Consider the following 26,163-nt stretch of genomic DNA (forward strand, 5'->3'; position numbering starts at 1 on the left):
GTGAGGGGGAGTGTGAGGGAGAGTGTGAGGGAGAGTGTGAGGGGAGTGTGAGGGGAGTGTGAGGGAGGGGGAGGTGAGTGTGAGGGGAGTGTGAGGGGAGTGTGAGGGGAGAGTGTGAGGGGGAGTGTGAGGGAGAGTGTGAGGGGAGTGTGAGGGAGAGTGTGAGGGGAGTGTGAGGGAGAGTGTGAGGGGAGTGTGAGGGAGTGTGAGGGGAGTGTGAGGGGAGTGTGAGGGGAGAGTGTGAGGGGAGTGTGAGGGGAGTGTGAGGGGAGTGTGAGGGAGAGTGTGAGGGGAGTGTGAGGGAGAGTGTGAGGGGAGTGTGAGGGGAGTGTGAGGGAGAGTGTGAGGAGAGTGTGAGGGGAGTGTGAGGAGAGTGTGAGGGGAGTGTGAGGGGAGTGTGAGGGAGTGTGAGGGAGAGTGTGAGGGGAGTGTGAGGGGAGTGTGAGGGGAGTGTGAGGGAGAGTGTGAGGAGAGTGTGAGGGGAGTGTGAGGGGAGTGTGAGGGGAGTGTGAAGGGGAGTGTGAGGGAGAGTGTGAGGGGAGTGTGAGGGGAGTGTGAGGGAGAGTGTGAGGGGAGTGTGAGGGGAGTGTGAGGGGAGTGTGAGGGGAGTGTGAGGGGAGTGTGAGGGGAGTGTGAGGGGAGTGTGAGGGAGAGTGTGAGGAGAGTGTGAGGGGAGTGTGAGGGGAGTGTGAGGGGAGTGTGAGGGGAGTGTGAGGGGAGTGTGAGGGAGAGTGTGAGGGGAGTGTGAGGGGAGTGTGAGGGAGAGTGTGAGGGGAGTGTGAGGGGAGTGTGAGGGGAGTGTGAGGGGAGTGTGAGGGGAGTGAGAGGGGAGTGTGAGGGGAGTGTGAGAGAGAGTGTGAGGGGGAGTGTGAGGGGAGTGTGAGGGAGTGTGAGGGGAGTGTGAGGGGAGTGTGAGGGGAGTGTGAGGGGAGTGTGAGGGGAGTGTGAGGGGGAGTGTGAGGGGAGTGTGAGGGGAGTGTGAGGGGAGTGTGAGGGGAGTGTGAGGGAGAGTGTGAGGGGAGTGTGAGGGGAGTGTGAGGGGAGTGTGAGGGGAGTGTGAGGGGAGTGTGAGGGGAGTGTGAGGAGAGTGTGAGGGGAGTGTGAGGGGAGTGTGAGGGGAGTGTGAGGGAGAGTGTGAGGGGAGTGTGAGGGGGAGTGTGAGGGGAGTGTGAGGGGAGTGTGAGGGGAGTGTGAGGGAGTGAGGGAAGTGTGAGGGGGAGTGTGAGGGGAGTGTGAGGGGAGTGTGAGGGAGAGTGTGAGGGGAGTGTGAGGGGGAGTGAGGGTGTGAGGGGAGTGTGAGGGAGTGTGAGGGGAGTGTGAGGGAGAGTGTGAGGGAGTGTGAGGGAGTGTGAGGGGTGGAGTGTGAGGGGAGAGTGTGAGGGGAGTGTGAGGGGAGTGTGAGGGGAGTGTGAGGGGAGTGTGAGGGGAGTGTGAGGGAGTGTGAGGGGAGTGTGAGGGGAGTGTGAGGGGAGTGTGAGGGGAGTGTGAGGGTGAGTGTGAGGGGAGTGTGAGGGGGGTGTGAGGGAGGTGAGGGGAGTGTGAGGGAGTGTGAGGGAGTGTGAGGGGAGTGTGAGGGTGAGTGTGCGGGGAGTGTGAGGGGAGTGTGAGGGGAGTGGCGGGGGGTGAGGTGGTGTGAGGGAGTGTGAGGGGAGGTGAGGGGGAGTGTGAGGGGAGTGTGAGGGGCGTGTGAGGGGAGTGTGAGGGGAGTGTGGGGGGAGTGTGAGGGGGAGTGTGAGGGGAGTGTGAGGGGAGTGTGAGGGGGAGTGTGAGGGAGTGTGAGGGGAGTGTGAGGGGAGTGTGAGGTGAGTGAGGGGGAGTGTGAGGGGGAGTGTGAGGGGGAGTGTGAGGGGAGTGTGAGGGAGGGTGAGGGAGAGTGTGAGGGGAGTGTGAGGGGGAGTGTGAGGGGAGTGTGAGGGGAGTGTGAGGGGGAGTGTGAGGGGAGTGTGAGGGTGAGTGTGAGGGGGAGTGTGAGGGGAGGTGTGAGGGGAGTGTGAGGGTGAGTGTGAGGGGGAGTGTGAGGGGAGTGTGAGGGGGAGTGTGAGGGAGAGTGTGAGGGGAGTGTGAGGGGAGTGTGAGGGAGTGTGAGGGGAGTGTGAGGGAGTGTGAGGGGAGTGTGAGGGGAGTGTGAGGGGAGTGAGGGGAGTGTGAGGGGAGTGTGAGGGGAGTGTGAAGGGAGTGTGAGGGGGAGTGTGAGGGGAGTGTGAGGGGAGTGTGAGGGGGAGTGTGAGGGTGAGTGTGAGGGGAGTGTGAGGGGGAGTGTGAGGGGAGTGTGAGGGGGAGTGTGAGGGTGAGTGTGAGGGGAGTGTGAGGGGAGTGTGAGGGTGAGTGTGAGGAGAGTGTGAGGGGGAGTGTGAGGGTGAGTGTGAGGGGAGTGTGAGGGGGAGTGTGAGGGTGAGTGTGAGGGGAGTGTGAGGGAGAGTGTGAGGGGAGTGTGAGGGGAGTGTGAGGGGGAGTGTGAGGGGAGTGTGAGGGGAGTGTGAGGGGAGTGGAAGGGAGTGTGAGGGGAGTGTGAGGGGCGTGTGAGGGGAGTGTGAAGGGAGTGTGAGGGAGTGTGAGGGGAGTGTGAAGGGAAGTGTGAGGGGGAGTGTGAGGGGAGTGTGAGGGGAGTGTGAGGGGAGTGGAGGGGAGTGTGAGGGAGAGTGTGAGGAGGGTGTGAGGGGAGTGTGAGGGAGTGTGAGGGAGAGTGTGAGGAGAGTGTGAGGGGGTGTGAGGGAGTGTGAGGGGAGTGTGAGGGGAGTGTGAGGGGAGGGGAGTGTGAGGGGAGTGTGAGGAGAGTGTGAGGGGAGTGTGAGGAGAGTGTGAGGGGAGTGTGAGGGAAGTGTGAGGGGAGTGTGAGGGGAGTGTGAGGGGAGTGTGAGGAGAGTGTGAGGGGGAGTGTGAGGGGAGTGTGAGGGGAGTGTGAGGAGAGTGTGAGGGGAGTGTGAGGGGAGTGTGAGGGGAGTGTGAGGGGGAGTGTGAGGGGAGTGTGAGGGGAGTGTGAGTGTGAGGGAGAGTGTGAGGGGAGTGTGAGGGGGAGTGTGAGGGGAGTGTGAGGGGGAGTGTGAGGGGAGTGTGAGGGGAGTGTGAGGGGAGTGTGAGTGTGAGGGGAGTGTGAGGGGAGTGTGAGGGGAGTGTGAGTGTGAGGGGAGTGTGAGGGGAGTGTGAGGGAAGTGTGAGTGTGAGGGGAGTGTGAGGGGAGTGTGGGGGGAGTGTGAGGGGAGTGTGAGTGTGAGGGGAGTGTGAGGGGAGTGTGAGGGAAGTGTGAGTGTGAGGGGAGTGTGAGGGGAGTGTGGGGGAGTGTGAGGGGAGTGTGAGTGTGAGGGAGTGTGAGGGGAGTGTGAGGGAAGTGTGAGTGTGAGGGGAGTGTGAGGGGAGTGTGGGGGGAGTGTGAGGGGAGTGTGAGGGGAGTGTGAGGGGAGTGTGAGGAGAGTGTGAGGGGAGTGTGAGGAGAGTGTGAGGGGAGTGTGAGGGGAGTGTGAGGGGAGTGTGAGGGGAGCGAGCGGTCACCAGTGACGGGGATACTCCCCATGCGGTGCTGTGTGTTGAAGCAGTGTGAATGGCGGTGGGTTTCAGAGCCGAGCGTACCTATCTCCTCCTGAATGGCGGAGCAGTCTAACGCCAGAACTCTGTTCTTGGCCACGAAGAGATGTCCGATCTGCCTTGCCCTCCGCAGCCACGTCTTCAGCAGTGTGAGGCGATCACGGAACTTCCGCGGGGACCAGGAATGCATCTTGTTCAGTTCGGACCAATCTCTCACGCTCACCATTTGACGGGTTGACAAGAGCCAGATGTGGCGAGCACGGAACAGAATAATATCCTTCATAGCATTCTGCACACACGGGAGAGAAAACAGTCCATCAGAGCAACACACTAACCAGCTCGAGGTCTGTAACCTGCAGGTTACGGCACTTTAAGTTCCCATCCAAGCACTTTTTAAATGTGGTGAGGGTTTCTGCACCCACAACCCTTCCAGGTAGTGAGTTCCAGATCCCCACAACCCCCTGCGTGAAGAAGCCCCCCTCTAAACCTTCCACCAGCCACTATGCCTCCTCGTAATTGACCCCTCCACCAAGGGAAATAGACCCTTACTATCCAATATATCCAGGCCCCTCAAAATTTTACACACCTCAATGAGGTTCTGCTCAGCCTCCTCTGTTCCAATAAAGGCAAGCATTCCGTATGCCTTCTTAACCATCTTATCTATCTCTCCTGCTACCTTCAGGGGTCTGTGGACCTGCACTCCATGGTAACTCTGTTCCTCTACACTTCTCAGTGTCCTACCATTTAATGTGTATTCCCTTGCCTTGTTAGCCCTCCCCAGATACATAACCTCACACTTCTCCAGACTGAATTCCATTTGCCACTGTTCTACCCACCTGACCAGTATCTTCCTGCAGTCTACATTATCAACCACATTGCTAATATTTATATCATCTGCAAACTTCTTAATCACACTCACGACATTCAAGTCTAAATCGTTGATATATACCGCAAAAAGCAAGGGACCCAGCACTGAGCCCTGTGGAACCCCACTGGAAACATCCTTCCAGTCACAAAAACACCCATCACCCATTACCCTTTGCTTCCTGCCTCAGACAATTTTGGATCCAACTTGCCACTTTGCCCTGGATCCTATGGGTTTTTACTTTCGTGACCAGTCTGCTATTTGGGACATAGAAACATAGAAACATAGAAAATAGGTGCAGGAGTAGGCCATTCGGCCCTTCGATAAGATCATGGCTGATCATTCACCTCAGTACCCGTTTCCCGCTTTCTCTCTGTCATGTATCTTATATATATTATGTATAACTGTATCCTAACATGCTATACATGACTGTAATAAGATATGACCTGTAACCACCAGCATACCTTACCACCAGGGGTGCACTTACAAGAGACAGGTATATAAGGACAGGTCTCAGGCAAGTGCAGCATTCCAGGGCTGTGAAATAAAGGTGCAGGTCCAGAGTGACCTTGACTTCACTACATGCCTCGTGTGAATCTGTACTGAGGGGTCAGGACTTTACAGTCTCCATACCCCTTGATTCCTTTAGCCATAAAGGCCATATCTAACACCCTCTTGAATATATCCAACGAACTGGCCTCAACAACTCTATGCAGTAGAGAATTCCACAGGTTAACAACTCTCTGAGTGAAGAAATTTCTCCTCATCTCAGTCCTAAATGGCTTACCCCTTATCCTTAGATTGTGTCCCCTGGTTCTGGACTTCCCCAACATCAGGAACATTCTTCCTGCATCTAACCTATCCAGTCCCAACAGTACTTTATATGTTTCTATGAGATACCCTCTCATTCTTCTAAACTCCAGTGAATACAGGCCCAGTCGATCTTATTGTGTTCCTAACACAGATGAGACTGCACACAGGGAGGTTAAAGTAACAGTGACCTCAGTCTTTATTAAGATACTCCAGAGTGAGGAACAGGCCTCAGGGGCCGGCTTATATACAGTGCTCCCAAGGGATGCTGGGATCCCTTGGGACTTCAGGGGATGAGCCCCCTGGTGGCAGAACATGGGAGTGCATGCTTTACAGATACACAACATCACTCCCCCCCCAAAGTGAAAGTGAAAACTATTTACAAGGTGAGGCGGTCGGGAGCCTTTCTTTCCCTGGCGGACCACCTCGGTACAAATGTCTGTTCTGGTGTGTTGGCTGTGCCCTCACTGGGCTGGTGTGTTGTTGGCCCTGCAGGGCTGCTGGGTGAGCCTGGCCTTGCTGGGCTGTTGGGCATGATGGGTTCAATTTCCTGGTCCGGGGTGGTGTCGTTGATCCTTTGGGTGTGTGTTGAAAAAGGTGGTGTCTGCTGTGGGTTGTTCAGGGCAGTCAGTGAACCACAGCCTCGTTTGGTCCAGGTGCTTTCTGCAAATTTGTCCATTGTCTAGTTTGACTACAAACACCCTATTCCCTTCTTTAGCTATCACCGTGCACGCGATCCACTTGGGACCATGTCCATAGTTTAGCACATACACAGGGTCATTCAGATCAATTTCCCGTGACACAGTGGCGTGACCATCGTTTACATTTTATTGCTGCCGCCTGCTCTCTACCTGATCATGCAGGTTGGGGTGAACCAGCGAGAGTCTGGTTTTAAGTGTCCTTTTCATGAGTAGCTCAGCCGGGGGCACCCCTGTGAGCGAGTGGGGTCTCGTGCGGTAGCTGAGCAGTACTCGGGACAGGCGGGTTTGGAGTGAGCCTTCTGTGACTCGTTTAAGGCTCTGTTTGATGGTTTGAACTGCCCACTCTGCCTGCCTATTGGAGGCTGGTTTAAACGGGGCCGAGGTGACATGTTTGATCCCATTGCGGGTCATGAATTCTTTAAATTCAGCACTGGTGAAACATGGCCCGTTGTCACTGACCAGTATGTCAGGCAGGCCGTGGGTGGCAAACATGGCCCTCAGGCTTTCAATGGTGGCGGTGGCGGTGCTTCCCGACATTATTTCACATTCAATCCATTTTGAAAAAGCATCCACCACCACCAGGAACATTTTACCGAGAAACGGACCCGCATAGTCGACATGGATCCTCGACCATGGTCTGGAGGGCCAGGACCACAAACTTAGTGGTGTCTCTCTGGGCGCATTGCTCAACTGAGCATACACGCTGCATTGCCGTACACAGGACTCTAAGTCAGAATCGATACCGGGCCACCACACGTGGGATCTGGCTATCGCTTTCATCATTACTATACCCAGGTGTGTGCTGTGGAGATCCGAGATAAATGTCTCCCTGCCCTTTTTGGGTAGCTCTACTCGGTTACCCCACAACAGGTAGTCTGCCTGAATGGACAGCTCGTCCTTTCGCCGCTGGAACGGCTTGATTAGCTCTTGCATTTCAGCGGGGATGCTGGCCCAGCTCCCATGCAGTACACAGTTTTTTTACTCGGGACAGCAGAGGATCTTGGCTGGATCAAGTCCTAATCTGACAGGCTGTGACAGGTGATTTATCATTTTCAAACGCTTCCATGACCATCAACAAGTCTGCGGGCTGCGCCACCATCAACAAGTTTGCGGGCTGTGCCATTTCCACCCCCGTGGTGGGCAATGGTAGCCGACTGAGAGCGTCCGCACAGTTCTCGATGCCTGGCCTGTGGCGGATGGTATAGTTATAGGCTGATAGCGCGAGTGCCCACCTTTGTATGTGGGCTGAGGCATGAGTATTTATCCCCTTGTTTTCAGTGAACAGGGATGTGAGGGGCTTGTGATCGGTTTCCAGCTCAAATTTGTACTGATGCATTTTCTTTACCCCGAACACACACACTAATGCCTCTTTCTCAATCATGCTGTAGGCCCTCTCGGCCTTAGACAAGCTCCTGGAAGCATAGGCGACAGGTTGCAACTTCCCTGCAACGTTAGCTTGTTGTAATACACACCCGACTCCGTACGACGACGCATCACATGCTAGCACGAGTCTTTTACACGCGTTATACAATACAAGCAGCTTGTTGGAGCATAAAATGTTTCTGGCTTTCTCAAAAGCAGTAACTTGTTTTTTTCCCCATACCCAGTTCTCACCTTTGCGCAATAACACATGTCGGGTCTCTAAGAGGGTGCTTAACCCCGGTAGGAAGTTACCAAAATAGTTGAGGAGTCCCAGGAATGACCACAGCTCCGTGACGTTCTGTGGCCTGGGCGCGTTCCTGACAGCCTCTGTCTTGGCGTCTGTGGGCCGAATGCCGTCCGCCGCGATCTTTCCCCCCAAAAACTCTACTTCTATTGCCATGAAGACGCATTTTGACCTCTTCAGCCGCAGCCCTACGCGATCCAGTCCCTGGAGGACCTCCTCCAGGTTTTGTAGGTGCTCGGCGGTGTCCCGACCCGTGACCAATATGTCGTCCTGAAAAACTACTGTGCGTGGTACCGACTTGAGTAGGCTCTCCATGTTTCTCTGGAAGATCGCTGCAGCCGACCGAATTCCAAACAGGCATTTGTTGTAGATGAACAGTCCCTTGTGCGTGTTGATGCAGGTGAGACCCTTCGAAGACTCCTCCAGCTCCTGCGTCATGTAGGCCGAAGTCAGGTCGAGCTTGGTGAACATCTTGCCTCCTGCCAGCGTCGCAAATAGGTCGTCTGCCTTAGGTAGCGAGTATTGGTCCTGTAGCGAGAAACGATTAATAGTTACTTTATAATCGCCGCAAATCCTGACCGTGCCATCACTTTTGAGTACTGGAACAATCGGGCTGGCCCACTCGCTGAATTCCACTGGGGAGATGATGCCCTCGCTTTGCAGCCTGTCCAGCTCGATTTCCACTCTCTCCCTCATCATGTGAGGTACCGCTCGCGCCTTGTGGTGAATGGGTCGTGCCTCTGGGACCAAGTGGATCTGCACCTTCGCCCCAATGCATGGCTCAAAAAGGGAAGGAAATTTGTTAAGAATCTGGTACATGAGGCCTCATCGACATGTGACAGCGCTCGGATGTCATCCCAGTTCCAGCAGACTTTGTCCAGTCAGCCCCTTCCAAGCAGTGTGGGGCCATCGCCCAGGACAATCCAGAGTGGCAGTTCGTGCACCGTGCCCTCGTAGGTGACCTTGACCATGGCGCTGCCCAGTACAGTGATAAGCTCTTTGGTGTACATTCTCAGTTTCGTGTGGATGGGGCTCAGGACTGGTCTGAGTGCCTTGTTGCACCACAGTCTCGCAAACATCTTTTTACTCATGATGGATTGGCAAGCTCCAGTGTCCAGTTCCATGGCTACGGGTAAGACATTCAATTTTACATTTAGCATTATAGGTGGACATTTTGTCAAAAATTTGTGCACCCGTGTACTTCAGCATCTGCCTCCTCTCTCTGAGGCTCGCAATTGCTTTGATCCACCATGGACCAATCTTCCTCTGCCACGTGGTGGTTAGCAGGTTTGAGGTGCCCCATTGTTCCACAGCTCTTGCAAACATACCCTTTGAAGCGGCATGAATAGGCTGAATGGAAGCCTCCACAACGCCAACAAGGTGTGAATTGCCTTGCATTCATCCATTGTTGGGGACTCTGAGTCATCTGGGTCACCTGTGGCCTGCTGGCAGTTGCAGACTCGTGGGTTCTGCCCTGTACATTTCTGCTCGCAAACACAGTTCCAGTTAATTTATGAACATTGCTAGCACTTGTGTGCTGAGAGATTTGTTTGGTGTTATCACTGGTGGACATAAACGCCTGTGCTATCACAATGGCCTTATTGAGGGTCGGTGTCTCTACAGTCAAAAGTTTTCGGAGGATGGTCTCGTGGCCAATGCCCAGTACAAAAAGGTCTCTGAGCATCTGCTCCAGGTAGCCATCAAACTCACATTGTCCTGCAAGTCGCCTTAGCTCGGCGACGTAGCTCGCCACTTCCTGACCTTCAGATCGCTGACACGTGTAGAACCGATACCTCGCCATCAGCATGCTCTCCCTCAGGTTAAGATGCTCCTGAACCAGTGTACACAGCTCCTCATACGACTTATCTGTGGGTTTCACTGGAGCCAGAAGATTCTTCATGAGGCTGTAGGTCGGTGCCCTGCAGACTGTGAGGAGGACCGCTCTCCTTTTTGCAGCGCTTCCTTCTCCGTCCAGCTCGTTGGCTACAAAGTGCTGGTCTAGCCGTTCAACATAGGCTTCCCAGTCCTCACCCTCCGAGAACTTCTCCAGGATGCCCACAGTTTGCTGCATTTTTGCGTTGGATTCATATATTCGTCGCCAGTTATTGTGTTCCTAACACAGATGAGGTTAAAGTAACAGTGACCTCAGTCTTTATTAAGACACTCCAGAGTGAGGAACAGGCCTTAGGGGCTGGCTTATATACAGTGCTCCCAAGGGATGCTGGGATCCCTTGGGACTTCAGGGGATGCGCTCCCTGGTGGCAGAACATGGGGGTGCATGCTTTACAGATACACAACAGATCCAGTCTCTCCTCATATGTCAGTCCCTCCATCCCGGGAATCAGTCTGGTGAACCTTCGCTGCACTCCCTCAATAGCAAGAACGTCCTTCCTCAGATTAGGAGACCAAAACTGAACACACTATTCCAAGTGAGGCCTCACTAAGGACCTGCACAACCACCTGCTGTACCTGCATGCCAACTTTCAATGACTGATGTACCATGACACCCAGGTCTCGTTGCACTTCCCCTTTTCCTAATCTGTCACCATTCATATAATAATCTGCCTTCATGTTTTTGCCACCAAAGTGGATAACCTCACATTTATCCACATTATACAGCATCTGCCATGGTTTTGCCCACTCACCTAACCTGTCCGAGTCACCCTGCCTCTCAGCATCCTCCTCACAGCTCACACCACCACCCAGCTTAGTGTCATCTGCAAACTTGGAGACGCAACATGGATTCATGAAGGGGAAATCATGTTTAACTAATTTACTGGAATTCTTTGAGGATATAATGAGCATGGTGGACAGAGGTGTACCGATGGATGTGGTGTATTTAGATTTCAAAAAGGCATTCGATAAGGTGCCACACAAAAGGTTACTGCAGAAGATCGAGGTAAGCGGAGTCAGAGGAAATGTATTAGCATGGATAGAGAATTGGCTGGTGAACAGAAAGCAGAGAGTCGGGATAAATGGGTCCTTTTCGGGTTGGAAATCGGTGGTTAGTGGTGTTCCACAGGGATCGGTGCTGGGACCACAACTGTTTACAATATACATAGATGACCTGGAAGAGGGGACAGAGTGTAGTGTAACAAAATTTGCAGATGACACAAAGATTAGTGGGAAAGCGGGTTGTGTAGAGGACTCAGAGAGGCTGCAAAGAGATTTGGATAGGTTAAGTGAATGGGCTAAGGTTTGGCAGATGGAATACAATGTCGGAAAGTGTGAGGTCATCCACCTTGGAAAAATAAACAGTAAAAGGGAATATTATTTGAATGGGGAGAAATTACAACATGCTGAGGTGCAGAGGGACCTGGGGGTCCTTGTGCATGAATCCCAAAAAGTTAGTTTGCAGGTGCAGCAGGTAATCAGGAAGGCGAATGGAATGTTGGCCTTCATTGCGAGAGGGATGGAGTACAAAAGCAGGGAGGTCCTGCTGCAACTGTACAGGGTATTGGTGAGGCCGCACCTGGAGTACTGCGTGCAGTTTTGGTCACCTTACTTTAGGAAGGATATACTAGCTTTGGAGGGGGTACAGAGACGATTCACTAGGCTGATTCTGGAGATGAGGGGGTTATCTTATGATGATAGATTGAGTAGACTGGGTCTTTACTCGTTGGAGTTCAGAATTGTGATTGTGTTAAGTTCCTCCCCCCCACCATAGCCCCTTGACTATCCACTGTCGGAATATTGTTAGTGTCCTCTACCGTAAAGATTGTCTACAGGGCTGTCGTAATACCCACTCTCCTGTATGGCTCAGAGACATGGACCATGTACAGTAGACATCTTAAGTCACTGGAGAAATACCACCAACGATGCCTCCGCAAGATCCTACAAATCCCCTGGGAGGACAGACACACCAATGTTAGTGCCCTCGTCCAGGCCAACATCCCCAGCATCGAAGCACTGACCACACTTGACCAGGGTGTCCGCATGCCCCAGACACGAGACTCCCAAAGCAAGCGCTCTACTTGGAACTCCTTCATGGCAAGCGAGCCCCAGGTGGGCAGAGGAAACGTTACAAGGACACCCTCAAAGCCTCCCTGATAAAGTGCAACATCCCCACTGACACCTGGGAATCCCTGGCCAAAGACCACCCTAAGTGGAGGAAGTGCATCCGGGAGGGCGCTGAGCACCTTGAGTCTCATCGCCGAGAGCATGCAGAAAGCAAGCGCAGGAAGCGGAAGGAACGTGCGGCAAACCTGTCCCACCCTCCCCTTCCCTCAACCACTGTCTGTCCCACCTGTGACAGAGACTGTGGTTCACGTATTGGACTGTTCACGTATTGGATTAAAAAACCAGCAACGTGCAACATGATGTCTGTGTTCGGGGTTTTAATTGTCTCGTCTTATTCGCGAGTGATCTCCCGAGCAGCGGTTAATGGGAGATCCCACCTTTCTGCACCTGAGGACTGATTTTAAGAGTGAAAGCAAGTCTTCCTCTATTCCGAGGGACTGCCTATGATGATGATGGCCTTTATGGTCTCTAATAGGCCCTACTCTTTCTTTAGTTATTACCTGTCATGTATGTACATGCTGTTTGTAGCCACCAGATGGCGTCATTGTTGGAGGCCACTGAGCAGCACGCACATGGTGCTGCTCTGGTATAAAAGGCCAGCCATTTTAAGAGTCGGGCCTTTTGGGCCTAAATAAGGCAGAGCCAAGGTTGTACAGTACCTTGCTTAGTTAAACAGTGCTCAGTTTGAACCTTTATTGCATAAGTAACATTTGGCGACGAGAATACAAGAACCTTTGTTTGCAAAATGAGCACGATTGGATTTTTAGAGCGATTCGTGGAGGGAGAAGATTGGGCAGACTTTGTGAGCCGTTTGAACCAGTACTTCGTGGCCAACAAAATGAAGGGGGTCGACGATGCAGATCGGCACCGGGCCGTGTTCCTCACTGTGTGCGGTTCGAAGATCTACCGTCTGATAAAGAATCTACTCATGCCTAGTGATCCAACAGAGAAAACGTACAGGAGTTGTGTACATTGGTACGGGAGCACCTCAAGCCAGACAACGGTATCATCATCTCGAGATACAGGTTTTATACACAGGTTCGATCAGAGGACCAGAGCGCGGCGGAATTCGTTGCCGACCTGAGACATCTAGCGGGACCGTGCAAGTTCGGGATGGGATTGGCAGACATGCTGCGGGACTTTGTTATCGGTATCGACCATGTCATGTATTCAACCATCACTGTCACCCATGTATAAACTGACCTAAGTTATACACTGTGAGAACAATGACCACTAGGTGGTGAACTTGTGGGAGACACTCCTAACCTGGACTTTCAGGTATAAAAGGGGAAGCTCCACCCACCTTCATCACTTGAGTCCTAGCTAATAAAGGTTGCTGGTCTCAAGCATGGGCCTCGTGTGCATTTATACTGTATAGTAAGGACATATCATTGGCGACGAGAAACTGGGATTTAAACCACGTGAGCATGGCCACTAGCAGCACAGACGAGAGGTACTGTGTTGGTGATGATTGGGACAATTTTATTGAGAGACTACAGCAAAGTTTTGTCACTAAGGAATGGTTGGGACAGGATTCGGCCAACAAACGCAGGGTTCATCTCCTGACGGTTTGTGGATCCAGGACGTACTCCCTGATGAAGGACCTTCTAGCGCCAGAGAAGCCGGCGGACAAGATGTTCGAAGAGCTCAGTAAGTTGATCGGGGAACACCTTAAACTGGCGAGCAGCATGCACATGACGAGACACCGGTTTTACATGCACCGGCGGCGAGAAGGGCAAAGCGTTCCAGACTTCGTGGCAGATCTCCGGCGACTAGTGAGCCTATGTAAGTTCACAGATACATGCAGAGCGGAGATGCTGCGAGACTTTTTTATTGAGGGCATCGGGCACACTGGGGTTTTCAGGAAACTGATTGAGACCAAAGACTTGACCCTGAAATGGCGGCCTTGATGGCCCAGACATTTATCTCTGGGGAGGAAGAGACCAGAATGATGTTTGACAAAAATCTGGGCTCAAATGCAACAAATGGACAGGGAGTCAACATTGTTAACACGGCACACAGTTCTCCAGGCAGACAAGGGCAATTGGACATGCCCCAACATGTCGTCGAACCCAAAGGGGGAATTCAACAGAGACAATGGCTAGCTGAACGGCGATTCATGCCATCGCAAGGGACAATGCGGCCAGTAATGGGGCCATCAACACCTGTCAATGGTGCGCTTAAGGACAGTCACAGAGACAGTCAGAGACGATCAACTGGTAATGGACCTTTTATTTCCAACAACGGCTCATGTTGGAGGTGTGGAGTCACACACCCAGCCAGAGTTTGCAGGTATCAGCAATATACCTGCAGAAATTGCAACGTCAGCGGTCACTTGGCACATATATGCAGGAAGCCTGCAGCCAGGTTGATGTACGAGGAGGACGGGCCTGATGTGAGCCCTACGAGGCCAAATGAATACTGGGGGAAAATCACTGGAAGCTGAAGTTCAGCGAGTTCATGTGGAGCACATATACAGTTCATACACCAGGACGCCACCGATAATGATGAAAGTGCTCCTCAATGGCATCCCAGTATCAATGGAGCTAGACACGGGGGCCAGCCAGTCCCTGATGAGTATCAAACAGTTCGAAAAGTTGTGGGCGTCCAAGGCCAGGAGGCCAAAATTATCGCCGATTGACGCACAGCTACGGACTTACACAAAGGAGATCATTCCGGTGCTAGGCAGCGCCACGGTAGTCATAACCCACAAAGATTCGGAGAACAGATTGCCACTCTGGATTGTCCCGGGGGACAGTCCCGCACTACTGGGGAGGAGTTGGCTTGCTGTCATGAACTGGAAATGGGGCGATGTCAATGCAATTTCTTCTGTGGAGCTAGTATCATGCTCACAGGTCCTGGACAAATTTGACTCATTATTTCAACCCGGCATTGACACTTTCATGGGGACCAATGTAGTGACTCACATAAACCCGGACACCAGGCCAGTACACCACAAGGCCAGAGTGGTGCTGTACGTGATGCGGGAAAAGATAGAATGCGAATTGGACCGCCTGCTGAGGGAAGGCATCATCTCACCAGTCGAATTCAGTGACTGGGCGAGCCCGATTGTGCCGGTGCTCAAGGCGGATGGGTCGGTCAGGATATGTGGTCAAGATACAAGGCCACCATAAATCGGGTGTCACTCCAAGACCAGTACCCGCTACCGAGAGTGGAGGACCTCTTTGCGACGCTATCCGGTGGCAAATTTTTTTCAAAATTGGACTTGACCTCAGTTTACATGACCCAGGAGCTGGTGAGTGAGTCGAAGAAGCTGACCACCATTACGACACACAAGGGGTTGTTTGAGTACAACAGATGCCCGTTCGGGATTCGCTCGGCCGCCGCGATCTTCCAATGAAATATGGAAAGCCTCCTTAAGTCAATTCTAGGGACGGTGGTTTTTCAAGACGACATCCTCATTACGGGTTGCGATACTGAAGAGGTGCTACGCAGACTGGACCGGGTCGGGCTGCGACTGAAAAAGGCGAAGTGCGTCTTCCTAGCTCCAGAGGTAGAATTCCTGGGGATGAGGGTAGCAGCAGACGGGATCAGACCTACTGTGTCCAAGACGGAGGCGATCCAGAGAGCACCCAGACCCCGTAACACGACGGAGCTGCGTTCATTCCTGGGGCTCCTGAACTATTTTGGTAATTTTCTTCCCAAATTGAGCACGCTGCTAGAGCCAATACACGTGCTTCTACGCAAAGGTCGTGAATGGGTCTGGGGGGACAGCCAGGAAAGGGCTTTTGATAGAGCATGCAATTTGTTATGCTCCAACAATCTGTTAACGCTATATGACCCATGTAAGAAACGATGTGTCGTCCGATGGTGTCGGGTATGTGTTGCAGCATGTTAATGCCAAGGGTCAATTACAGCCGGTAGCTTATGCCTCCAGGAGTCTGTCCCAGACAGAAAGGGACTACGGGATGGTAGAAAAGGAAGCGCTTGCATGTATATATGCAGTAAAGAAAATGCACCAGTACCTGTTTGGCAGGAAATGTGAGCTGGAGACAGATCACAAACCCCTAACGTCCCTTTTGGCCGACAACAAGGCCATAAATGCGAATGCATCGGCCCGCATACAGAGGTGGGCACTCACGTTAGCCGCCTATGACTACACAATTCGGCACAGACCGGGCACTGAAAACTGCGCCGATGCACTCAGCAGGCTCCCACTAGCCATCACTGAGGGGGCTACTGAGCATGCTGCTGAGATGGTCATGGCTGTTGAAGCTTTCAAATGCAAAGGCTCACCTGTGACAGCCCGTCAGATTAAAGTCTGGACAAATAGAGACCCGCTATTGTCTCTAGTCAAGAAATGTGTCCTGAATGGGGACTGGGCAGCCACGTACAGGGCATGCCCTGAGGAATTTAAACCATTTCATAGGCGCAAGGATGAACTCTCGATTCAGGCCGATTGCCTACTATGGGGAAACTGTGTCGTCATGCCCCAGATGGGCAGAGAGGTGTTCATCAGAGAACTCCACAATGAGCACCCGGGCATTGTCATGATGAAGGCAATTGCCAGGTCACACGTTTGGTGGCCAGGGATAGACACAGGTCTGGAACTTTGTGTTCGCAGGTGTAACACGTGTGCCCAGCTGGGCAATGCGCCCAGGGAAGCCCCCCTTAGCCCCTGGCCCGCCAAGCCTTGGTCACGCATCCATGTGGACTACGCAGGTCCTTTCATGGGGAAAACGTTTTTGGTTGTAGTAGATGCCTACTCCAAATGGATCGAGTGTTACGTTTTAAATTCAAGCACATCCTCTGCCACGGTAGAAAGTCTACGGGCAATGTTCGCCGCCCATGGTCTACCGGACATCTTGGTCAGCGACAATGGCCCGTGCTTCACAAGCACTGAATTCCAGGACTTCATGGCAGGCAATGGAATTAACCATGTCAGAACGGCGCCATTCAAGCCGGCCTCAAACGGCCAGGCGGAACGAGCAGTGCAGATAATCAAACAGGGGATGCTCAGAATCCAAAGGGGTTCCCTACAAAGCCGCTTATCATGCCTCCTGTTGGCCAATAGATCCCGACCACACTCGCTCACAGGGGTTCCACCCGCAGAGCTGCGAATGAAAAGGACGCTCAAAACCAGGTTATCCCTTATACACCCTACTATGAAAGAAATTGTCGAGAGCAGGCGCCAGTCACAATATGACTACCATGACAGGAATGCGAGGGCGCGGTTTATTGATGTAAATGACTCTGTTTTTGTCCTCAACTACGCTGCAGGGCCCAAATGGCTCGCAGGCCCTGTGGTTACCAAAGAGGGTACTAGGATTCTGGTAGTTAAACTTACCAATGGACAAATCTGCCGCAAACATGTGGATCAAACTAAAAGGAGGTTCAGCAACCCCATAGAAGAAGCAGAGGAAGAACACGATGTAGAGTTCACTCCACCACAGGTGACCGAACACCAGAACCAAGTGGAGGAGAGCCCAGTCACTGTGGGCAGTCCGGACAGGCCTGAGGCACCACAAACAGCAGACACTCAGGCCAGCGCCAAACAACCGGAGCCCCAACTCAGGCGCTCTACAAGGGAGCATAAACCACCAGAGAGACTCAACCTGTGATCCCAATAAGACTTTGGGGGTGAGGTGATGTCATGTATTCAACTGTCATTGTAACCCATGTATAAACTGACCCAAGTTGTACACCGTGAGAACACTGACCACTAGGTGGTGAACTTGTGGGAGACACTCCTAACCTGGACCTTCAGGTATAAAAGGGGAAGCTCCACCCACCTTCATCACTTGAGGTCTTGGTAATAAAGGACAGGTCACAGAGTGAGCTTCTCTCGAGCATGGGCCTAGTGTTTATTTATACTGTGTAGTACGGACGTATCAGGCCTTGAGGTGATCCTGCGCAAACTTCTGGCGGTGGAGGTGTTGGATGTAAAAAGGGCCGCCCAGATCGCTCAATCATGTGTGACGACGGACAGGAGTTTAAAGCAAATATCGGTGAAGAACCGAACCTCGGCAAGTACTGTAAATGCGATTGATTTGCCGTTCGGCAGAGCGGTACATGGCAGGGCCTATCTGGCTGCGTTTGCGAAGCCTGTGGCTGCCCAAAGTCTGCCAGCGGGAATGTATCCGACTTCTCCGTGTTGGCGTTGTGGGGGAAATCATCGGCACCAGCAGTATAGTTGCAAAGGCTGTCTGAGAGTGGGGCATCTCCAGCGCAAGTGTCCACAGATGAGCAAGCGTGCTGTGACACACCACGTGGAGGATGAGAGTCAGACTAGCGCGGATCCAGATACACAATCCGTGATGCCAGAGGAGGAAGTGTATGGACTGTACTACTTCATAACCAAGAGTAAACCAATTTTGATTCATGTGAAGTTTAACGGGATATCGGTATCGATGGAACTGGACACGGGGGCGAGTCAATCGATTATGCAAGAGGGCATTCAATAAGCTGTGGGATACTAAGACTGTGAGGCCCAGGCTGAGCCCTGTTAACCCCAAGCTGCGCACATACACCAAAGAACTGATAAAGGTGATTGGCAGTGCACAAATGAATGTGTCGTATAACGGTGCGGTTCACGAGTTACCGTGTGGATTGTTCCAGGCAATGGCCCAACGCTGCTCGGTAGGAGCTGGTTGGAGAAAATCAGATGCGACAGGAATGACATAAAGGCGTTGTCATCGGAGGAAGATACATGTGCCCAAGTATTGAGCAAGTTCCCCTCGCTGTTCGAACCGGGTATCGGCAACTTCACGGGAGCCAAGGTGCAGATCCAGGTGGATTCAGATGCAAGACCCGTCCATCAGAAAGCTCAGGCAGTTCCATAGATGATGAGGGAGAAGGTCGAAATTGAACTGGACAGACTCCAGTGTGAAGGGATCATATCACCAGTCGAATTTAATGAATGGGCCAGTCAATTGTTCCTGAGCTGAAAAGTGATGGCACAGTCAGAATCTGTGGAGACTACAAGGCTACGATCAACAGGGTTTTGAAACAAGATCAGTACCCGTTACCGAAGGCTGATGACTTGTTTGCGACGCTAGCCGGAGGGAAGTCGTTCACAAAACTGGACTTGACGTCGGCCTGTCTGACACAGGAGTTGGTCGAGACGTTGAAGAGACTTACGTGCATTAACACGCACAAAGGACTGTTTATTTACCACAGGTGCCCGTTTGGAATTCGCTCGGCTGCAGCAATATTCCAGAGGAACATGGAGAGTCTACTGACGTCCGTTCCCAGAACCGACGTGTTCCAAGTAACATCTGAACAATCTAAAAGAGGTTCTACTGCGTATGGATAGAGTGGGACTCAGACTGAAACGCTCGAAATGCATCTTCATGGCACTGTAGGTCGAATTCCTCGGGTGGAAAATCTTCATTGATGGCATCAGACCTACTGACGTCAAAACCAAGGCCATCAAGAATGCACCAAGCTGCAGAATGTGACGGAGCCAAGTTCGTTCCTGGATCTACGCAACTACTTTGGTAACTTCTACCTAAATTGAGCACCTTACTTGAACCACTGCACATGCTATTGAGAAAAGGCAACAACTAGGTGTGGGGCACATCGCAAGACAGAGCTTTCGAGAAAGCCACCAATCTGCTTTGCTCGAACAAGCTGCTGGTACATCATGACCCATGTAAACGCTTAGTTTTGGCCTGTGACGCATCGTCATATGGAGTTGGTTGCGTACTCCAACAAGTAAGGAAAACTTCAACCTGTCTAAAGCAGAAAGAGCCTACAGCATGGTAGAAAAAGAAGCTTTAATGTACGGTTAAAAAGATGCATCAATACCTGTTCAGTCTGAGGTTCGAATTAGAGACTGATCACAAGCCGTTCATTTCATTGTTTTCCAAGAGCAAAGGTAACAATACCAACGCTTCATCCCACATCTGCGTATGATTATGTCATTCGCTACATACCTGGCACAGAGAATTGTGCCGATGCTTTGAGCCGGTTGCCGTTGCCCACACCGGAGGTGGAAACGCCACAACCGGCGGATCTATTGTTAGTTATGGATGCTTTTGAGAGTGAAGGAACCCCTGTCACAGCTCAACAAGTTAAGACCTGGACCAGCCAGGACCCGATTTTATCGGTGGTGAAGGGTTGCATCCTCAAAGGGGATTGGTCTGCTTTACCTAAGCAAATGTGCGAGGAGGCCAAACCGTACATTCGTCGCAAGGACAAACTGTCTATTCAAGCAGATTGCATATTGTGGGGCAATCGAGTTGTAATACCCAACATGTCGCCACCAGATGGTGTCATTGTGGGAGGCCACTGACCAGCGTGCACATGGTACTGCTCAGGTATAAAAGGCCAGCCATTTTGAGAGTCAGGCACTTTGGGCCCAGATAAAGCAGAGCCAAGGTTGTACCTTGCTCAGTTAAACAGTACTCCGTTTGAATCTTAATTGCAGACATAACAACCCTAGTCATAGGCGGGGCATTCATCCTCATCCTATGATAGCCGGGGGTGTACTGTCTGAATCCTTCCCCAGTGCTGAGCACTCTGGGAATTTCCTGATCAATTTACTCGATCTAATTAAAACCTGTCATGTCAGCATATCCCTCTATTCCTGTCAGCAGTGGATGTGGTGTATTTGGACTTTCAAAAGGCTTTTGACAAAGTCCCACACAAGAGATTAGTGTGCAAAATCAAACCACATGGTATTGGGGGTAATGTACTGATGTGGATAGAGAACTGGTTGGCAGACAGGAAGCAGAGAGTCGGGATAAATGGGTCCTTTTCAGAATGGCAGGCAGTGACTAGTGGGGTACCGCAGGGCTCAGTGCTGGGACCCCAGCTCTTTACAATATACATTAATGATTTAGATGAAGGAATTGAGTGTAATATCTCCAAGTTTGCAGATGACACTAAGCTGGGTGGCGGTGTGAGCTGTGAGGAGGACGCTAAGAGGCTGCAGGGTGACTTGGACAGGTTAGGTGAGTGGGCAAATGCATGGCAGATGCAGTATAATGTGGATAAATGTGAGGTTATCCACTTTGGTGACAAAAACACAAAGGCAGAATATTATCTGAATGGTGACAGATTAGGAAAAGGAGAGGTGTAGCGAGACCTGGGTGTCATGGTACATCAGTCATTGAAGGTTGGCATGCAGGTACAGCAGGCGGTGAAGGCGGCAAATGGTATGTTGGCCTTCATAGCGAGGGGATTTGAGTTTAGGAGCTGGGAGGTCTTACTGCAGTTGTACAGGGCCTTGGTGAGGCCTCACCTGGAATATTGTGTTCAGTTTTGGTCTCCTAATCTGAGGAAGGACGTTCCTGCTATTGAGAGAGTGCAGCGAAGGTTCACCAGACTGATTCCCGGGATGGCAGGACTGACATATGAGGAGAGACTGGATCAACTGGGCCTGTATTCACTGGAGTTTAGAAGGATGAGAGGGGAACTCATAGAAACGTACAAGATTCTGACGGGACTGGACAAGTTAGATGTTGGGGAAGTCCAGAACCAGGGGACACAGTCTAAGGATAAGGGGTAGGCCATTTAGGACCGAGATGAGGAGAAACTTCTTCACTTAGAGAGTTGTTAACCTGTGGAGTTCCCTGCCGCAGAGAGTTGTTGATGCCAGTTCATTGGATATATTCAAAAGGGTGTACACGGGCTGTGTGGGGAGGGGAGGGGAGTGTGTACACGGACTGTGGGGGAGAGGGGAGTGTGCACACGGGTTGGTGGGGGGGGGGGGGGAAGTGTGTACACGGGCTGTGGGGGGAGGGGAAAATATGGCCTGTGGGAGGGGAGTGTGTACATGGGCTGTGTGTGTGGGGGAAGGTAGTGTGTACATGGCTGTGTGGGGGGGTGTACACGGGCTGTGGCGGGGGGGGGGGGGGGGAGTGTGTACACGGGCTGTGGGGAGGGGAGTGTGTACACGGGCTGTGGGGAGAGGAGTGTGTACACGGGCTGTAGGGAGGGGAGTGTGCACACGGGCTGTGGGAGAGGAGTGTGTACATGGGCTGTGGGGAGGGGAGTGTGTACACGGGCTGTGGGGAGAGGAGTGTGTACACGGGCTGTGGGGAGAGGAGTGTGTACACGGGCTGTGGGGAGGGGAGTGTGTACACGGGCTGTGGGGAGGGGAGTGTGTACACGGGCTGTGGGGAGAGGAGTGTGTACATGGGCTGTGGGGAGGGGAGTGTGTACACGGGCTGTGGGGAGAGGAGTGTGTACATGGGCTGTGGGGAGAGGAGTGTGCACACGGGCTGTGGGGAGAGGAGTGTGTACACGGGCTGTGGGGAGGGGAGTGTGTACACGGGCTGTGGGGAGAGGAGTGTGTACATGGGCTGTGGGGAGAGGAGTGTGTACATGGGCTGTGGGAGTGAAGTGTGTACACGGGCTGTGGGGAGAGGAGTGTGTACACGGGCTGTGGGGAGAGGAGTGTGTACATGGGCTGTGGGGAGAGGAGTGTGCACACGGGCTGTGGGGAGAGGAGTGTGTACACGGGCTGTGGGGAGAGGAGTGTGTACACGGGCTGTGGGGAGAGGAGTGTGTACACGGGCTGTGGGGAGAGGAGTGTGTACACGGGCTGTGGGGAGGGGAGTGTGTACACGGGCTGTGGGGAGGGGAGTGTGTACACGGGCTGTGGGGAGAGGAGTGTGTACATGGGCTGTGGGAGTGAAGTGTGTACATGGGCTGCCCTGGTTATGTTTGAGCTGTGAGATGGACACTATTGTTGTTGAGAGGGGAGAGCCGAGCCACTGTGCTGTTGGGGAAGCTCAGTATTAGGGGGTGAAATTGCCCCTTTTCATCGCCCTATTAGCACCTTTGCGGGGACAAGGCAGTCTTCGCCCGCTGGAAGCGGAGGCATGCCACAGCAGTGCTGCACTCCGTGGTTAGCGCCCCAGGCCCCCGCGCAATCGCCAATGACGTCATCGCTGTGCTCGCCCCCCTCACCACCCCGAAGTCGCAAAGTTGTTGTACAACCGCTCTCTGGGCGCTGGTTAAACGGGAGGGCACCAGCGCCCCCGGCCACCCTCTGTTTCTGTCGGCTGACTCTCGGGTCGGCTCGACGATGGCGGGCGATGTGTGGTCCGGGTCGCTCCATCTCGCCATCGTGTGACTGCGCTCCGTCCAGGCCGGGTCCCACGCTGCTCTGGCCGCCATCACTGGCTGTACAGAGTGTGCAGCGGCACTCCCTTCAATCGAAGGGGAGAGACACTGGAGCGCCTCAGGGCTAATCGGAGTGTCCGCGTAACGCTTGACTTGCTGACCGAGTCGCGCCCAGGGATCCGCCCCCATCGGAGGTGGCACTCCGCTTCCTTTGAGAGGCGCTGAGCCCAATTCAGTGTCGGGGGCAGGACATCCGCGCCGGGCGCTAAACGTCCCGGCCCCAGAAGGTTACCGCCCCCAATTGCTTACAGCCAGAGGTCGTAGTCAATATCGGGACCAATGACAGGTAGAAAGAGGGATCAGGTCCTCTTTCAGGCAGGGTTTAGGGAACAAGGAGAGAGATTAAAAAGCAGGACCTCAAAGGTAGTAATCTCCGGATTACTCCCGGTGCCACGAGCTAGTGAGTACAGAAACAGGAGGATAGAGCAGATGAATGCGAGGTGAAGGTGGGAGGACTTTAGTTTCCTGAGGCATTGGGACCGCTTCTGGGGAGGTGGGACCGGTATAATAGATGGACGGGTCTTGTATCCGAGTCCATGTGGATCTGCACCCTGGCTCCCGTGAAGTTGCCGCTACCCAGTTCGAACAGCGAGGGGAACTTGCTCAATACTTGGGCACATGTATCTTCCCCCGATGACAAGGCCTTTGTGTCGTTCCAGTCACATCTGATCTTCTCCAACCAGCTCCTGCCGAGCAGCGTTGGGCCATTGCCTGGAACAATCCACAGCGGTGAACCGCACCGTTATATGACACATTCATTTGTGCACTGCCAATCATCTTTATCAGTTCTTTGGTGTACGTGTGCAGCTTGGTGTTAACAGGGCTCAGCCTGGGCCTCACAGTCTTAGTATCCCACAGCTTATTAAATGCCCTTTCGTTCATGATCGATTGACTCGCCCCCGTGTCCAGTTCCATCAATACCGGTATCCCGTTAAACTTCACGTTAATCAAAATTGGTTTACTCTTGGTTATGAAGTAGTACAGTCCATACACTTCCTCCTCTGGCATCTCGGATTGTGTATCCGGATCCGCGCTAGTCTGACTCTCATCCTCCACGTGGTGTGTCGCAGCACGCTTGCGGACACTTGTGCTGGAGATGCCCCACTCTCAGACCACATTGCTTTAATCGGCACTGCTGGTGCCAAAGATTTTCCCCACAACGCCAACACGGAGAAGTTGGATACATTCCCGCTGGCAGACTTTGGGCAGCCACAGGTTTCGCAAACGCAGCCGGATAGGCCCTGCCATGTGCTGCTCTGCCGAACGCGGAACCAATCGCATTTACAGTACTTGCCGAGGTTCGGTTCTTCACCGATATTTGCTTTAAACTCCTGTCCGTCGGATTACATGATTAAGCGATCTGGGCGGCCCTTTTTACATCCAACTCCTCCCCCGCCAGAAGTTTGTGCCGGATCACCTCGTGGTTGATACCGAGAACAAAGAAGTCACGCAGCAAGTCCGCCAACACCGTCCCGAACTTGGACGGTCCCGCTAGACGTCTCAGGTCGGCAACGAATTCCGCCGCGCTCTGGCCCTCCGATCGAACGTGTGTATAAACCTGTATCTCGAGATGATGATGCCGTCGTCTGGCTTGAGGTGCTCCCGTACCAATGTACACAACTCCTCGTACGTTTTCTCTGTTGGATCACTAGGCAGGAGTAGATTCTGTATCAGACTGTAGATCTTTGAACCGCACACAGTGAGGAACACGGCCCGGCGCCGATCTGCATCGTCGACCCCCTTCATTTTGTTGGCCACGAAGTACTGGTTCAAACGGCTCACAAAGTCTGCCCAATCTTCTCCCTCCACGAATCGCTCTAAAAATCCAATCGTGCTCATTTTGCAAACAAAGGTTCTTGTATTCTCGTCGCCAAATGTTATGTCAGCAATAAAGGTACAAACTGAGAACTGTTTAACTGAGCAAGGTACTGTACAACCTTGGCTCTGCTTTATTTAGGCCCAAAGTGCCTGACTCTCCAAATGGCTGGCCTTTTATACCAGAGCAGCACCATGTGTGTGCTGCTCAGTGGCCTCCAGCAATGACACCATCTGGTGGCTACAAACAGAATGTACATACATGACAGGGGACAACTCTACCAGCTCAAATTCTCTATCCCGATCTGTCCTTTCCTCCATCAACAATTGTGAGATGCGCGGTCAATGGGTATCGTTAGCAAGGTGCTGGTACTGAGTGAGGCCACGCACACTCACTCTGGGACCCCTCCTCTTCCCAACCAATCTGTTGAGGTGCAGGGTTTAGGGACCCCTCCCCCAGTACACTACTAATGGGATCATAGACTCACACAGCACAGGAGGAGGCCATTGGGCCTGTCGAGCCCGTGCCGGCTCTCTGTAAGATTACCTCAGCCAGTCCCACCCCCACAACCTTTCCCCGTAGCTCAGAAAAAATAATTCCTTCAGGTACGTATCCAACTCCCGTTTGAAAGCCACGATTGAGTCTGCCTCCCCCACCCTCTCAGGCCGTGCATTCCCGATCCTAACCACTCGCTGCGGAATAATGTTTTTCCTCATGTCTCCTCTGGTTCTTCTGTCAATCGCCTTAAATCTGTGTCCTCTGGTTCTCGACCCTTCCCCCAATGGGAACAGTTTCTCTCGACCTCTGTCCAGACCCCTCATGATATTGAACACCTCGATCAAATCTCCTCTCAACCTTCTCTGCTCCAAGGAGAACAACCTCAGTTTCTTCAGTCTATCCCCATCACTGAAGTCCCTCGGAACCATTCTCGTAAATCTTTTCTGCTCCCTCTCCAAGGCCTCACATCCTTCCTAAAGTGTGGTGCCCAGAATTGGACACAATATTGAGTCTGCTCCCACCGCCCTTTCAGGCAGCGCGTTCCCAATCACAACTCGCTGCGTAAACACATTCTCCCCATCTCCCCCTCTGGGTCTATCGCCGATTATCGTTAATCTGTGTCCCTCTGGTGACCCACCCTCCTGCCAATTTAACCGAAAACCCCTCATGATTTTGAACACCTCTCTAAAAATCTCCCCCGAATCATCTCTGTTCCGAGGAGAAGCAGCCCAGGTTCTTCACATCACAGAAGACCCACGTCTCTGGGACCATCGCGAAGTCTCCTGTGCACCCTCTCCAACACCGTGACGTCCTTCCTGAAGCATGGTGCCCAGAACGGTCCACAGTACCCCTGCTGGGCCTTGGGCCTTCCGCCCATGAGCCTCAGCACCACTGGGCTCGGTCGGACAGCTGGTTGATGTCCTCACCTCAATCAACACTTTCTGCATCCTCTGTGCACGCTGCAGTTCTCCGACTGACGTTAGCTCCGCTCTCAGAAAGCTGCTGGTCGGTGGGTAGAATTGAGCCTTGAGCCGCTCCCCCCTGACCATCATACCTGTGCCGCCCATCTGGCTGAGCAGCACCGAGGGGGGCGGGAGGGAGCAGCGGTCACAGGGTCCCGTCTCCGTGTCTCCCAAACCTGCGAGGAGCAAGAGAAGACAGACATTTATAT

The 26,163-nt window shown here is 52.9% G+C and overlaps 1 protein-coding gene across 1 annotated transcript in view; it reads right to left on the reverse strand.

Annotated features, from left to right (window-relative positions):
• LOC139274681 (dynein heavy chain domain-containing protein 1) overlaps nt 1-26,163 on the reverse strand; it is a 454,628-nt gene that overhangs the window by 230,593 nt on the left and 197,872 nt on the right. Inside the window, exons 10-11 of the mRNA XM_070891360.1 lie at nt 25,919-26,130; nt 3,565-3,808 (exon numbers count right to left, since the gene is read on the reverse strand). Coding sequence (XP_070747461.1) covers nt 3,565-3,808; nt 25,919-26,130 — 456 coding nt within the window. The remainder of the gene's footprint in view (nt 1-3,564; nt 3,809-25,918; nt 26,131-26,163) is intronic.

The sequence above is a fragment of the Pristiophorus japonicus genome, chromosome 10 (assembly GCF_044704955.1).
Source record: "Pristiophorus japonicus isolate sPriJap1 chromosome 10, sPriJap1.hap1, whole genome shotgun sequence".
Taxonomy (NCBI): domain Eukaryota; kingdom Metazoa; phylum Chordata; class Chondrichthyes; family Pristiophoridae; genus Pristiophorus; species Pristiophorus japonicus.